The 16,617-nt window shown below is 35.3% G+C and overlaps 1 protein-coding gene across 1 annotated transcript in view; it reads left to right on the forward strand.

Annotated features, from left to right (window-relative positions):
• Positions 1 to 16,617, forward strand: part of LRRIQ3 (leucine rich repeats and IQ motif containing 3) — a 103,689-nt gene that overhangs the window by 2,254 nt on the left and 84,818 nt on the right. Inside the window, exon 2 of the mRNA XM_036256784.1 lies at positions 831 to 1,154. Coding sequence (XP_036112677.1) covers positions 831 to 1,154 — 324 coding nt within the window. The remainder of the gene's footprint in view (positions 1 to 830; positions 1,155 to 16,617) is intronic.

Raw genomic sequence — 16,617 nt, forward strand, 5'->3', positions numbered from 1 at the left:
AGGTCCATCCATGCTGTTACAAAGGGTAAGGTTTCTTCTGCAACTTTATTGAATTAATTTATTAATTCTAACAGTATTTTGGGGGAGTCTTTCAGGATTTTTCTGTATAATATTCCATCTGCAAATGGTTACAGTTTTACTTCTTCCATTTTAATTTGGATGCCTTTTATTTATTTTTCTTGCCTAATTGCTCTGGCTATGATTTCCAGTATTGTGTTGAATAAAAGAGGCAAGAGTGGGCGTTCTTTTCTTGTTCCTGATCTTAGAGACATTTTCAACGTTTTACCATTGAGTATGAGGTTAACTGTGGGCTAATCAAATATGGCCTTTATTATATGGAGGTATGTTTCTTCTATATCCACATTTTTGAGAGTTTTTTTTTTTTTTTATCATAAGTGGATGTAGAATTTGTCAAATGTTTTTTTTCTGCCTCTGTTGAGAGGATCCTATGATTTTTATCTTTAATTTAATTAGTGTGGTGTCATCATATTGTTTGATTTGACTTTTTAATTCGGTATGTAAAGAAAATATTTTAGAGAAGTTTAAAGAGTCAGTCTATTACAAAGAAATTATTACTGAATGGATGATATATTTTTATTAATTAAATTATGCTAATAAAGGTAGCTTATTTCAGATAACTAATGTACGTATTATATTTTTATACTAGTCATCATTTGAACAATTAGAAATTCTGTTTTTATTTACTAGTGAGAGATTTTCCATTTGCGAAAATACTGAATTTTAGAAGATGTTTAATGCATTTTATTTTCCATGAAATTGATAGAAATTTTACATTTGTTTTAAAAGTACTATTATTAATAATATTTCAGGTAAAATGTCTACCAGATGACAAATTTTGGAGTAGATTAAGGAACCTAAAACTTCTCTATCTTCATGATAATGGATTTGCAAAGTTAAAGAATGTATGCATGTTATCTGCCTGTCCAAGCCTCATTGCCCTCACTATGTTTGATTGCCCAGTAAGCCTTAAAAAAGGATATAGACATGTTCTTGTCAACAGTATACGGACTCTCAAAGCATTGGATCATCATGTGATTTCTGATGAAGAAATAATTCAGAACTGTCATTTTCCTGAAAGATTCAAAACATATAACCACCAGCTTTTCTTTAATTTCTGCCCTGCTTTGAAAAAGGTAAACTGTTTCTTTATGGTTTGAATAAATTTATAGAAATGAAAATGTAGCTTCTAAGGCCCATACCTAAATTAAAAACTAATATTTTGCATCATTTATATATGATGTCATATACTAGTTAATACATTAATAATGTGTTATATCTGAAATTTATTTTTAAAAAGTTTTTATGTTTACTGTATAAAAATTGTTGAGCAGAAAAGTACCAAATGGTAGAAAAACAAATATACATGTCTTCAGTATGTTTTAATACCTTTAAGGATATTACTATAAAAGTCCCTTATTTTACATATATGATTCAATGTCTTTAGTAAATTAACAGTGCTATATAACCGTTTCCAAAATCCAGTATTAGAAATTTTCACCATTCCAAGAGTTTCTTTCCTTCCTATTCAGAGTTAATCCCTACTTCAGCCTTCAGTCCTAGGTAACATTGATCTGCTTTCTGTCTCCATAAATTTTATTTCTAAACATTTAATGTAAAGGAATCATACAATACATAGTCATTTTCATCTGCCATCTTTCAATGAGGTTGATATGTTTGATGCTCATTTTTATAGCATAAATCAGTAGTTTGTTCCTTTTGATTGCTGAGTATTATTTTATTATATAAATATACTATATTTTCTTTGTGCATTCACCAATTGATGGACATCTGGGTTATTTCTAATTTTAGTATTATGAAAAATGCTACTAAGAATGCCAAATTTTTCTTTTTCTTGGGTAGATTCTTAGGAGTGCAACTGCTGGCATGTATGGTAATTGTATGTCTATTTTGTTAAGAAACTGAATTGCTTTCTAAAAAGTGGAAACCACCAGTCCATGAGTGTTCTAGTTTCTTTGTGTTTTTGTAAACTCTTAGTACGTTCTATCTTTTGCACTATAGACATTCTAGTAGGTCAGAAGTGGTATTTCAATTGTGGCTTTAGTTTTTATTTCCCTAATGAATAATAATAGTAAGCATCTTTTCATCTGCTTATTAACTATTAATGTATTTTTTTTTTTTTTTTTTTGTGAAATGTCTATAGAGATTTTTTTTTGCCCACTTTTAAGGTGGGTTGTTTGTCTTACTGAGTTGTAAGTGTTGATATCTGTATATAAGTTCTTTATCAGATAGATGAATCACAAATATTTTCTCCCATTCCATAGCTTGTCTTTTCATTTTTTATTTTATTTATTTTTTTTATCCTCACCCGAGGATATTTTTCCATTTTTTGTACAGATAGAGTGGAAGGGAGAGAGAGAGAGAAACATCGACGTGAAGGGACACATCGAGTGGCTGCCACCCGCACGACCAACCAGGGCCGGGGACAAGCTGCAACCGAAGTACGTGCCCTTAGCGGGAACCGAACCCGGGTCTCTCCGGACCGCAGGCCGACGCTCTAACCGCTGAGCCAAACTGGCCAGGGCTCTTTTCATTTTTTAAATGGTCTCTTTTGAAGGAGAAACATTTTGAGTTTTATAAGGTTGTATTTTATGAATAGTTTTTTATGTATCATGCTTTTGGTTTTGTATCTATGAACTCTGCCTAATTCCAGGTCTCAACATTTTTCTTCTATATTTAGTTCTGGAATGTTAATTTTAGTTATGAAATTTGTTTTTATTTATTTTTAGAGAGAGGAAGGTAGGGGAGAGAGAGATATTATGTGAGAGAGAAGCATTAATTGGATGCCTCTCGCATACACTCGACTATGGATTGAACTGGCAATCTGGGTATGTGCCCTGACCATGGCTTTAACCGTATACCTTTGGTGTACAGGACAATGCTCCAACCAACTGAGCCACACCAGCCAGGGCTAGTTAAGAAGTTCAGATATATGTTTTTCTTGAATGAATTTTTATGCATAGTATGAAGTAAGAGTCTAAGTTTATTTTTTGCATGTTGATAGTCAATTATACCAATCCCATTCACTGAAAATATTTTTCTTTCCCCAGGGAATTGTCTTGATATCTGTAAAAAAAAATTGATCATAAATGTAAGGGTTTATTTCTGCACTCTCAGTTATATTCCAGTGGTGTGTATGTATCTATTCTTATGACATTGCCACACAGTCTTCATTTCAGAAGCTTTGCAGTTATATTTTGAAATAGGGAAGTCTGAGTCCTCCAAATTTGTCCCCCCCCCCCCTGCCAATATTGCTTTCGTTTTCCAGGGCCCCTTAAATTTACAAATGAATTTTAGGATCAGCTTGTCAATTTCACCAGTGATCCTGCTGTGTTTAGCAATAAAGATTCTATCGAATTTATAGATCAATTTGTGGAGAATTGCCAACTTTATAATAGTGAGTATTCTCATTCTTGAATATGAACTGTCTCTCAGTTTATTTAGATGTTCTTTAATTCTCTGAGCAGCGCTTTAGAGTTTTCATTGTACAAGTCTTACACTTCTTTTGTTAAAAATTTTTAGGTATATTATTTGATACTGAGAATGGAATCATTTACTTAATTTCATATTTGGGTAACTTTTTGCTAATATATATAAACACAATTGATATTGTTATTTAATCTTATATCCTGCTACCTTACAATTCTGATTTATTAGTTCTGGAAGTTTTTGGTTGTTGCAAAATATTTTTTTAACTGAAAGTGGATCTTTACTTTTTTTAGGCTTTTTATATTTGAATAACTGCATTAAGAAATAGTTTATTTTTTCAATGCTTTAGACCAGTGGTTCTCAACCTTCCTAATGCCACGACCCTTTAATACAGTCCCTCATGTTGGGTGTGGGCGTATCTGCATGTGGGCAAACCCGCCTGGAGACGGATAGAGGAGCGGTGTCTCGGTTTCTAAGACCATGGGAAATAATGTGTTTTCCAATGGTCTTAGGCGACCCCTGTGAAAGGGTCATTTGACCCCCAAAAGGCTCGCGACCCACAGGTTGAGAACTGCTGCTTTAGACAATTTAGATTATTAATGAACAGTATAAAAATATTAAATTTCTAAACCATGAATTTGGTGACAGAGACATGTTCATATCATCATTTTATGTTGATTTTTTTAATGTTGGAGGAAGTTATTGGGAAATGTTATCTAGCTAGAGGCTATAAAATCTTTAACTGAATAGATAAAAATATTTTTAAAATGTTTCATGGCATATGAATATTAGAACAAATATGTTCAAAAGAGGTGGCTACTCTTCAGGTGTTAGAAAAAATCAGGTACAAAGTATAGGAAGTAAAAAAGTATGTTGCAGAACAGTGTTTATAATATTCTCTAGGTATATATAAATCTACATATAAATGCTTTGAAAATTGATGAAGAACAGAAAATTATTTTAATAGTGGTATCACATCTGAAAGTGATTATACATGGGAAGCCTGGAGATTAAGAAGTTGGAGGAGTTTTATAACTGTATGTGATTGTGATTCTGGATATTTAAAAAATTTTAAGTATATTAATTATTTTGTAATAACAATTTTAAAAATTAGGGACATAAAAAATGAGGCATTATGTATATCTGGGTGTCTTAATCTGGGCCCTAACGGAAGAATTTCATTTACGTATTCTTATTGTTTCATTTAAAGAATTAATGGGAAGTTGGGTAGAGAGTATTGAAAAGAACCTTGAATGACATAACAAGGAGTTTACATTTCTTAATAAGTGCAGTGAAGATCTGTTGAAGTTATTTGAGTAGGAAAATTAGAGCGATTCTATATTTGGTGCTGTATAAATAAATGATATTGACAGGTTAATGATATTGGAGGTTAATCCAGTATTTTACTAGCAGATTAATAGGGGTTAAGGAACAGATGAGGGCAGAGAGATCAATTACTGTAGGTCAAAAATGATGTGATTAGGGTTGATATAGGCAGCCAGCCAGTGGTAAAGAAGAAAGAAGACAGCGTAGAGGACAGACACTCAGTCAGAGCCATGTGGTGAGCACTTTACATATCTGAGTCATTCATTTCTTCGCCAAATATGTATTGAGTATCTAATACATGAGCAGGATTATTCTAGACTCAGTGGTAAATAACACTTGGTTTCATGAAGTTTCATGGAAAGTCACAGTAAATAAATGTGTAAGCCAAACTTCCCACACTCACCCCACAAAGAAGACAACCATAGAATGACAGATAATGTTAATTTCTAAGGAAAATAAAATAAAGCATTGACATAGGTATAAAGGGGTAGAGATTTGAGCTACTATACCTAGGGTGGATGGGGAAGAACTTTCTGAAAAATACTTTATTGTTTATTATATTCTTGACTTGGAAAGGTATTACTCTTATTTCACAGAAGAAAATGAAATATAGTGAGTTTTAGGAACTTATGCAATATCAGATATCTAGTCAGTCATGAAGATCGAATTTCAAGTCTGTCTTTGTTTTATAATCCTACAGTCTACGTTGCATCACAAAATATAGAGGCTACAAAGAATTGACAAAATTTATTTATATATTTTTTGTTACTCCTCACCTGAGGATATTGTTTTCCATTTATTTTTAGAGAGAGTGGAAGGGCTTGGGGGAGGGAAGCAAGTGAGAGAGGGAGAGAGAAATCAATGTGAAACACCTTGATTGGTTGCCTCCTGCCTGCACCCAAACAGGAGTTGGGGATTGAACCTGCAACCAAGGTATGTACCCTAGACTGGGAATCGAACCCATGACCCTTTGAGCACTGGCCGACATTCTAATCACTGAGCCATGTTGGCCAGGATGACAGGATTTATTTTTAAATGATTGAATGTGGGAGAAGACTATTAAGTTAGGAAATAGTCCTCTAGTATTTTGAACTCAAGTAACTGGGACAAAAAATAACCTAGGTAGCAGAAATGGTGGCATTTCAATGATTTTGGAAGAAAGTTGAGTCTTCTCACATTTATTTGAGGCGGGATATTGATGTAGAGATATCAACCAGGCATTGGAAATGAAGGACTAAAATTCAGAAATAGTGTTCTGGGTCTAAGATGTAAATTTAGTAGTTATTTGCTTGAGGTCATAGTTGAAACTAAGCTGTCACAGGAAAATATAAGGGACTGTAAAGGCTGATAGTTAAGGACAAAGCCTTAGGGCACAGTCTCATTTTGTGGGTGTAAGGCAGTTGAACCAATAAGGTTAAGAGTACTGATCCCATGAGGTAGGAAAAACAGAGACATGCTTTATTATCACTTAGGTTAAGGAAAAGAGTGATTAAAAAAATGAAGGATGTTTTAAATGGTCAAGGAAAATTAGCAGTGATCCAAAACTATTTTGAAAGGCTTTTTGATGGTGACAAGGTTATTGTATCTTTGGAATTTTGATAACTTTCACGAATGAATTTGAAATTATAATGACCAAGTGTAGAACCTTTTCTGAGAAAATTGTGGGCAAAGGAAAGATAATGGTTCACAATAGGAAATAGGATTATTGATTTTTTTTATGTGAGATGATGATACTAACTTCAAGATATTTTATAACATATTTATTGTTGAATGTATTACAGATGTCCCCCATTTATGCCCCCATTGACCCCCTCTTCCCCGTTCCCACCCCTCTTTTGCCTTCTCCACACTATTGTCTGTATCCATTGGTTACGCATATATGCATATAAGTTTTTTGGTTTATCTCTTCCCACCCCCTGCCCCCCTTCCCTTTGAAGTTTAAAAACTAATTTATACTTCTTAATCCCTTTACCTTTTTTATCCATCCCCCCAAACCCCCTCCCATCTGGCATCCAACAAAAAGTTCTTTGTATCTATGAGTCTGTTTCTGTTCTGCGTGTTCATTTGGTTTGTAGATTCAATTGTTGATAGATATGTATTGCCATTTTATTGTTCATATTTTTGATCATCGTCTTCAAGAAGACCCTTCAACATTTCATGTAATACTGGTTTGGTGGTGATGAACTCCTTTAGCTTTTTCTTGTCTGGGAAACTCTTTGTATGTCCATTGATTCTAAATGATAGCTTTGCAGGATAGAGTAATCTTGGTTGTAGGTTTTTGCTTTTCATCACTTTGAATATTTCTTGACACCCCCATCTGGCCTGCAAAGTTTCTTTTGAGAAATCAGTTGATAGTCTTATGGGAGCTCCCTTGTAGTTAACTAACTGCTTTACTCTTGCTGCTTTTAACATTTCTCTTTGTCTTTAACCTTTCGCATTTTTATTATGATGTATGGGCCTCTTGGGGTTCATCTTGTTTGGGATTCTTTGTGCTTCCTGGATTTATATGTCTGTTTTTTTTTCACCAATTTAGAGAAGATTTCTGTCATTGTTTGTTCAAATAGGTTTTCGATTTCTTGCTCTCTCTCTTCTCCTTCTGTCATTCCCACGATGTAAATATTGGTACCCTTAAAGTTGTCTCAGAGGCTCCTTACACTATCCTCATTAAAAAAAATTTTTTTTAGCTGTTCTGACTGGGTATTTGTTGCTTCCTTGTATTCCAAATTGATGGTCTGCTTATTGGCTTTACCAACTCTACTATTGATTCCCTGTAAATTCTTCTTTTTTTTTTTTTTAAATTTTAATCCTCATCCAAGGACATTTTTTATTTATTTTCAGAGAGAGAGAGAGAGAGAGAGAGAGAGAGATGAGAGAGACACATTGATTGGTTGCCTCCTGCACGACCCCGACCAGGGCTGGGAACTGGAGAACTGCAACTGAGGTACATGCCCTTGATCATAATGGAACCTGAGACTCCCTTGGTCTTCAGGCCAACACGCTAACCACTGAGCTGAATCAGACAGGGCTGTATATTATTCTTTGTTTCAGGTAGTGCCTCCTTCATTTCTGATTGTGCATCCTTCATTTCTGACTGATCCTTTTTTATGCTCTTGAGGCCCTCACTAAGTTCATTAAGCATCTTTATAACCAGTGTTTTGAATTCTGCATCTGTTAGATTGCTTATCTCCATTTTGTTTAGTTATTTTCCTGGAGTTTTGTTCTGTTCTTTCATTTGGGACATGTTTCTTTGTCTCCTCATTTTGATTGCCCCCCTGTGTTTGTTTCTATGTATTAGATAGAGTCGCTATGTTTCCTAGGCTTGGTAGGGTGGCCTAATGTAGCAGGTGTCCTGTGGAGTCCAGCGGCACAGCCTCCCTGATCACCCAAGGTGGGCCCTAGAAGTGCACCTCTCGTGTGTACTGTAAACCCTTCTGTTGTAATTGAGCCTTGATTGCTGTTGGCATGTCAATGGAAGGGATTTACTCAGGCTGGTCAGCTGCAAGGACTGGCTGTGCCCACTGACTTCTGACTACCTTGGAGGACCAGCTGTGCAGGGACCCATCACACAGAGCAAGACTTACTTTAGCAGCGCTCTGGTACCCACTGAGTTCACTCCTTGAGTCTACTGCTTGTGGAGGTGGTTGAGTGGTGGTGCTTTGCCATGGTCTGAAGCTGTCCACTGGGTGTGCTGACTCTGAGGCAAGGTCAGCCACTGCCTGTGTTCCATCCAGGGCCACCCGGAAATGATCTGCAGATGGCTGCTGCTTATGCTACGGCTGGAGGTGTCTAAGCAAAGCCAAGTTGTGAACCGAGGCTGGCTGCTTCTAGCGCCGGGTCTGGGACTACTTAGTGAGAGGTATGGGGTTCACTGAGGTCAGATGCTGCTTATTTGGTAGAATTTAGGAAAATCTGAAGCAGGAGCCAAGACAGAGCAATCCTATGGTAAAGCCTTTGGAAACAGGTTGGTGAACCTGTAAGTTGGGTGGGGCAGGGCCTCAGGGAATTGCCAGAGCAGGGCAAACATTTGTGAGCCAGGTTGCTGGAGTCCCAGACATGGTGGCTATCTGCCCTGTGGGGGAAGGGCTCACCAAAGGAAGAACAGCCTCCACCAGCACATCTGTCCTGGAGAAAGCTGCCCCTCCAGCTCTTGTCCTGATGCCAAATAACGCAGTTCTTCCTGGTATGTTTCTGGTGCCTTTCAAGCTGCCTCTCTCGCTGGAACCTGAATAAGTCTTTAAGCAGGCCCTTTAAGCAGAATTTCCTGGGACTCCAGGCCTCAACCTCCCTGAGCTTCAGCCTCCCTCCGCCTCAATCCCCGCTGGTTTTTACAGCCAGGAGTGATGGGGACTTCTCTTCCTGGCACTGGAACCCTAAGCTATGGGGCCTGGTGTAGGACAGGGATCACTCACTCCTCAAGGAGGACCTTCCCAGCTGAGGTGTCCTCCTGATTTTTATCCGACACACGTGGGTGTGGGACCAGCCCGTCAGTGCCTCTGCCCCTCCTACCAGTCTCAATGTGGCTTCTTCTTTAATTTAGTAGTTGTAGGACTTCCATTCAGTTAGATTTCCAGCAGTTCTGAATGATGGTTGTTCTGTAGTTTAGTTGTAATTTTGATGTGGTTGTGGGAGGAGGTGATACCACCTTTACCTCTGCCGCCATCTTGACTGGAAGTCCTTTTATAACTTCAACAAGTTTGTAAGATGAGGGAAAAAGTTTTAAGTTTAAAATAAGATTGAAAATGTCAGAAATAGAGGCAATGGTTAAATTAAAAAATTGTGTACAAAATATGAATCAAAAGCTTAAAAATTTGAGTAAGCCTTAAAGCGATATAGATATACCAAATTCTGGCAGAATTTTTGTGAGTTGTAGAGAGTTAAAGAAATCTATTTGAATAACAGTTTCCACTTTACTTAAGTGTTTTTATTCATTATTCAGCTTATAAGCAATATTCTGCGTATGAGGTTATCTTTTGAATAATGAAAGATTTTGTTTAGCTTATAGTAATATAAGCAAACATTTGAGATGGAATAATGCCAATCTATGAAGATATATATTTATTATTTTTTCTCTTGTTATTAACTATAAGAATATTATGAAAACTTAAAATAATTATGAACCTTATTATAGTTCATATAATACTTTGAATAAGTATTATTATTCTTTTATTCAAAGGGCATGGATGCAGAAATTGAAGAAGTCTTTGTACATTCTAAAAGAAACAAATTGGTAGTATGATTAAAACTTGTGCTTTATAACACAATAAAAATATTTAGAAGGATATAGTTAATTCCTTTTTTTTTTATTCTTCACCCGAGGACATTCTTTCACTTTTTGTTCAGATAGAGTGGGAAGGAGAGAGAGGAAGAGACAGAGAGAGAGAAAGAAACATCGATGTGTACAGGTACACAACGAGTGGTTGCCACATACACGACCCAACCAGGGCCAGGGACAAACCGGAACCAAGATATGTACCCTTAGTGGGAACCGAACCCAGGTCTCTCTGGACCGCAGGCTGATGCTCTAACCACTGAGCCAAACTGGTCAGGGCAAGATATAGTTAATTCTTAACTGTGACATTTAATGTTTTGTAGACCTTTTTTGGGGGGTAGAGTTGGAAAATATCTTTTGAAGAAAAGGGAAAACACATGTTTATCCTAACTACATGAAATCAAAGTAGCTAGAAATTTGAAGAGATTAGTTATCTAAAAACATATAATGAGAGGGTATATGTATATATAATTTTAGCATTATATATACATACAAACTTTTTTTTTTTTTTTATCCTCACCCGAGGCTATTTTTCCATTTTTTGTATGGATAGAGTGGGAGGGAGAGAGAGGAAGGGAGAGAGAGAGAGAAACATCGACGTGAAGGGACACATCGAGTGGCTGCCACCTTCACGACCAACCAGGGCCGGGGACAAACTGCAACCGAGGTACGTGCCCTTAGAGGGAACCCAACCCGGGTCTCTCTGTACCGCAGGCCGACGCTCTAACCGCTGAGCCAAACCGGCCAGGGCTACATACAAACTTTTAAGATGGGAGTGATCTGAGCAAAGAACCAGTGTTAGTTGGGATTGTGTTTTGTCTGCACGTAATAGAAAGCCAACTAAACAGGGATTTTACTATCATTATGTCACAGAAAGTTCAGAGGTAGACAATCATTCTGTATAGTTTCTCAAGGAAAATTTTAAGAACCAAGGTTTATTCTAGCTTCCTGCTCTGCTGTATTTAGCCAATGTACATTTTTCCTCATAGACAATGAGCTTGTTCATGTCCAGACATTTTCTTAGGTCAGGAAGGAGATTGGTAGGAACAAAAAGCAAAGGCAGCTAAGTCCACCCATAGCTTTCCCAGGTGTCCCACCTGAAAGACTTCTACCACCAGAAGTAGATTACATGTCTACCACTAGATAAAAGGGAATCAATCTAGTGTGATGAATATTTTCAAATGGGCACATTTACTTGTTAAACAAAACCAACATTCTGTTGATAAGGAAGAAAGGAAGATAGAGTCTTGGAAGGCAGTTAATACTTTATGTTAAACAGTGAAAAATAAATTTAAAATGCAGTACAGCATTGATATTTCAAGGAGAAGTTTTTAAACATTTAGCATCCATTTGTTCTTCATTTCAATGTAAATGTCAAAAGAAAAAGAAAAATGCATGTATATCATATTTAGTTAACAAATACATTCTTCTTTAAATATTTATGCTTGACTTACTAGAGTGATGTAGGTTAATATTTGTAAAATTTAAAATGTTATTGCTTTCCAAAAAATAACTATAAAAAAGAAAATATAGCCTGTGTGAAATATAAAAAAAATCATAAAGACAAAATGTTAAAATTAAAACCATATTTATAAAAATTTACTATATAGCTATATTTATGACTATTGTTGAATTATAAATATATTTAGGTATATTATAAATAGATACAAAAACCAAAATAAAAATATTAGGACAATCAAATCCAAAAACCAAAATAACACAGAAAACTAAAAGCAGAATTCTAAGTAACTATTATTAAGTTGAATAAAGCAGAGGACTTTAACACTAGTTTTAAATGTATAATTGAGTATACATATCATTAAATGGCATTAATGGGATCTCTTTCAAATTATATAAAAATAACTGCTACAATAAAAATATTTTTATTTGAGCATTAATGTACAAAATGGTATTATACAAAAACATATAACAAATATGTTTGGAAGTATGAGATTAGATGGATAGAAAATATTACAGTAGTGGGAGAACATAAAATCTTTATCTCTGTAAATTATTTTGTTAAAAAGTATGCATACAGTATTCTACTTCTGGGAAGATAGAATAGATGTATAACTCAATTTCCTGGACTTTGTATGCATTATGAAATTATTACTAAGTATATAACAATTTTGTAATATTATATACTATGGATTATATAATTTTTTTTGGATATTATATACACAACAAACCTAAAAAGACTGTGAATGGGAGAGAACAGAATGGCTAAGACAATCATATAGTGGTGAAGTAAGTTTTCTGTTTTGCTTTTTTTTTTCTCTTTTTATATCCTAAAACTGAAGTTTAAGAAACCAGTAACCCAGAAAAGCCAAAATGTGCAAATCACCATACAAAACACCAAAAATACTAACGGAAGTCTGCTCTCTCTGTCCAAACGACCAAGAAAGGTTCAGTTTAGATAAAGAGGTAATGTTTAGATAATAAGCACACTACTCCAGTCAAAGCCAGAGAAGAAATTGTGATTGCATCTTCACCCGTGTCAGCAGAGGCAGAGTGGGGAGCCTAGACTGCTCCCTTGTGAGGCTCTGATGAGGCTACCCAACACTCACTGGAATGGTGTCACAGGAGGCCTAATGGAGATAAGGATTTTCACTATTGATTAGATGTAATAAGGCCACCATGGCAGAGTCAATGAAGATCACATACAAGTTGAAACTTCCTTGCTCACCCAACAATTGGGGGTTAATAGAGGTTGAGTGGTGGGGATCCTGGGCTTCTGCCTACCTCTAGAAGTAACAAGATAATGACACATTTCCCTAGTGGAGCAAAGTCGAAGAAGCCAGCTAAGGAGGTTTAAATACAATTAAAAGTTTTATAACATAATAAAATCTAGGTTTCTTTCTTTTATTTTTTTTTGTATATGCCCCTAGTGGGAACTGAACCCAGGACTCTGGTCCACAGGCCGATGCTCCAACTGCTGAGCCAAACCAGCCAGGGCAAAATCTAGGTTTCAATAAATAGTTGGTTAATATAAAAAGAACTTGGAAGATTGTAGACTGAATTAAAAAAAACAATTAGTAGATGCTAACAAGATAAAATTGTTAAAGATTTTAAAGCAGCCATGGTAAAAATGCTTCAGTGAGTATGTATAAACATGCTTAAAACATATGCAAATAGAAGGTCTTAGCAGAGTAATCATAGATTTAAAATATCAAATGGTATTTGCAAACTCAAAAAAACAATAGCCAAAAAAAAAAAAAAAGCTTAGTGGATGAACTTAACAGCAGCGTGAACTTAACATCAGAGCGAAAGACGAAAGAATGGGGGAAAGGGAAAACAGAACAGTTGAAATTGCCAAATATGAGCAAGAGAGAAAATAGACTGAAAAATAAAAGGAATAGCTATTCCATGCAAATTGAAACAAGCATTCCATGGAAATGAAAAGCAAAGGCAAGTGGGGATAGGTATACATATATCAGATGAAGTAAACTTTAAGCCAAAAACCTTAATAAGAGACAAACAAGGTCATTATATAATAATATAAAAGGTGTTTCCAACAAAAGGATATATTTATAAATATTTATGCACCCAACATAGGAACATCACAATATATAAAGCAAATATTAACATCCTTTTAAGGAGAAGTAGATAGCATAAGTCATTTTAGAGGAATTTCATATTCCACTTTTCACAATGGATAGCTCATCAGACAAAAATATCAAAAGAAAATATTGGACTTAAACTAAACCTTAGAGCATATGGATAATACAGACATTTATGGAACATTTCATTCAACAGCAGCAGCATACATATTCTTCTTAAGCACACATAGAATATTCTCCAGGATAGATCCTATGTTAGGCCACAAAACAAGTCATAGTGAACTTAAAAGGAATGAAATCATATCATTTTTCCCCCTATCAAAATGATATGAAACTAGAAATCAATCACAAGAAGAAAAGCAGAAATTTCATAATTTTATGCAGATTAAACAGTATGCTACTGAACATCCAAAAGTAAAAGGAGAAATCAAGCAAGAATTAAAAAATTATCTTGAAACAAATAAAAATGGAATTACAACATACTTTATGGTATGTGGCAAACTCAGTTTTAAGGGGACGTTCATAGCAATAATTGCCTAAATTAAGGAAACAGGAAGAGCTCAAATAAACAACAAAACTTTACACCTCAAAAAACCATACAAAGAACTAGAAAATAGAAGAAAAAACTAAGCAAAGTTATTAGAAAGAAGGAAATACAGATCAGAGGGAAAATAAATGAAACAGAGACTAAAAAGACAATAGAAAAAAAGTAAGTGAAGCTATGAGCTGTTTTTTAAAAGATGAACTAGTTCGGCTGGTGTGGCTCAATGGTTGAGCATCAACCCATGCACTAAGAGGTTGTGGGTTTGATTCCTGGTCAGGACACATGCCCAGATTGTGGGCCCGCCCCCAGTGGGGGGCATGCAGGAGGCGGCCAATCGATGTTCTCTATCATCAATGTTTCTATCTCCCCCTCTCACTTCCTTTCTCTCTGTAAACTCAATAAAGGAAAAAAATTAAAAAACAAACAAACAAACAAACAAACTAGAAGAAATGAATAAATTCCTAGAAACATACCACCTCCCAAGACTGAATTATAAGGAAATAGATAATTTGAATAGATAAATCACTAGTAAAGAGATTGAATCAGTTAACAAAAAATTTCCAACAAAGAAAAGTTCAGGACCAGTGACTTCACTGGAGAATTCTTAAAGAATATTTAAAGAAGAATTAATACTGATTTTTCTCAAACTCTTCCAAGAAAATAGAAGGGAATACTTCCAAACTCATTTAATGAGGACTGTAGTACCTGGATACCAAAACCAAACAAGAACAGTACAAATATAGAAAACTTTGGCCAATATCTCTGATGAACATAAATGCAAAAATCCTCAACAAAATATTAGAACCCAAATTCAATGATACAGGAAAAAAATTATATACCACAATCAAGTGGTATTTATCACTGTGATGAATGGATAGTGCAACACTCATAATTCGATATATGTGATAAACCCATTTTACAAAATGAATATGAAAACTGTTGTTGCTCTCTCTGCCTTCCTCCCTCTCTAAAATCAATTAAAAATAAATAAATAAATATCAAGTTGATTGGGAATCAGGATAATTATATACAATAGCAATAGAATTTAGTTTTACAATTGGTTTTTCTACTACTCTTTCTGTTAGAACACAAAGTATTCTCTTCCATTTGAGTTATATTATAGAAGTTCTTTTGAAATGCCTCACCATATGTTATACCAGGGTTAGCAAAGCCCCATTTTAAATCAGGGGTCCTATAGCAGGTGGTAGACCATAGATATTTTATTATTCAACCATCTATTTTGATGATTGTTGATAGTTTTCTGCCCAAATGTATGTTGTTCTTTGCCAAACTTTTACTACATTTTAATTCTTTTTATTAGATTGAAAATATTAGTACTAATTTCCCTTTATTGTTAATTTATTTCATAATTTTACCTTATGTAATTTTGGATAAATTGCTTAGTAAATTACTTTAGACTATTTTTTGAGTATCAAATAAATACATTAAGATATATAGGATCTTTGTAAACACTTACAATGTGCATTATTTTGCCTGGCTGGTGTGGCTCAGTGGATTGAACGTTGTCCCATGGACTGAGAGGTCCCGGTTCTATTCCTGGTCAGGGCACATGCCCGAGTTGTGGGCTCCATCCCCAGTAGGGGGCATGCAAGAGGCAGCCGATTGATGTTTCTCTCTCACATCAATGTTTCTATCTCTCCCTTCCTCTTTCTCTAAGTAAATATGAGGGAAAGTGCCTTACCAACAAAACAAATTTTAGGTTTTTAAGGCAGAACCCTAACATTCAAAACATTACTAAAGCCCTGGCCAGTTTGGCTCAGCAGTTAAGAGCGTTGGCCTGCGGTCCAAAGAGACCCAGGTTCGGTTCCCGCCAGGGGCATGTGCCTCAGTTGCAGTTTGTCCCTGGCCCTGTTTGGGTCGTGCTGGAGGCAGCCACTCTGTGTCCCTTTCACGTAGATGTTTCTCTCTCTCCGTCTCTTCCTCTCTCTCCCTCCCACTCTATCTGAACAAAAAATGGAAAAATGTCCTCAGGTGAGGATAAAATAAATAAATAAATAAATAACTAAATTGGCTTTATTACTAACCAGGAAAATGATCAGTAAGATATAGCAAATCTTTGTTTCCAAATCTAAACAGTTTGTAGGAACAGAGATCTTAGAGATAATTTCTTCAAAAGCAATAGAGAATGTATCTTTCTCCAGGGGAATGTGCTGTGTTCTGATTAGTGTCCAACATTGTAGTTAAGCTGTAACAAAATTTTGAACTACTCTAAATTATTTTATGAATCCAACATGTTTTCTTGATGTGGTTCTACAGAATACTTTTAGAGTTTCATTGGATACCTGTTCATGTCACTACTTTTTGGAGATTGGCATGATTATAGTCAAAATTTATATCTATGATATCAGGTTGGTTGAAGAATCTAGAATAGAGGAAGTTATCATAATGGATCTTACATTTTGGTGCTTCTAATTCTTGATTTACTGATC

Source organism: Molossus molossus, unplaced genomic scaffold (assembly GCF_014108415.1).
Source record: "Molossus molossus isolate mMolMol1 unplaced genomic scaffold, mMolMol1.p scaffold_m16_p_12, whole genome shotgun sequence".
Taxonomy (NCBI): Eukaryota; Metazoa; Chordata; class Mammalia; order Chiroptera; family Molossidae; genus Molossus; species Molossus molossus.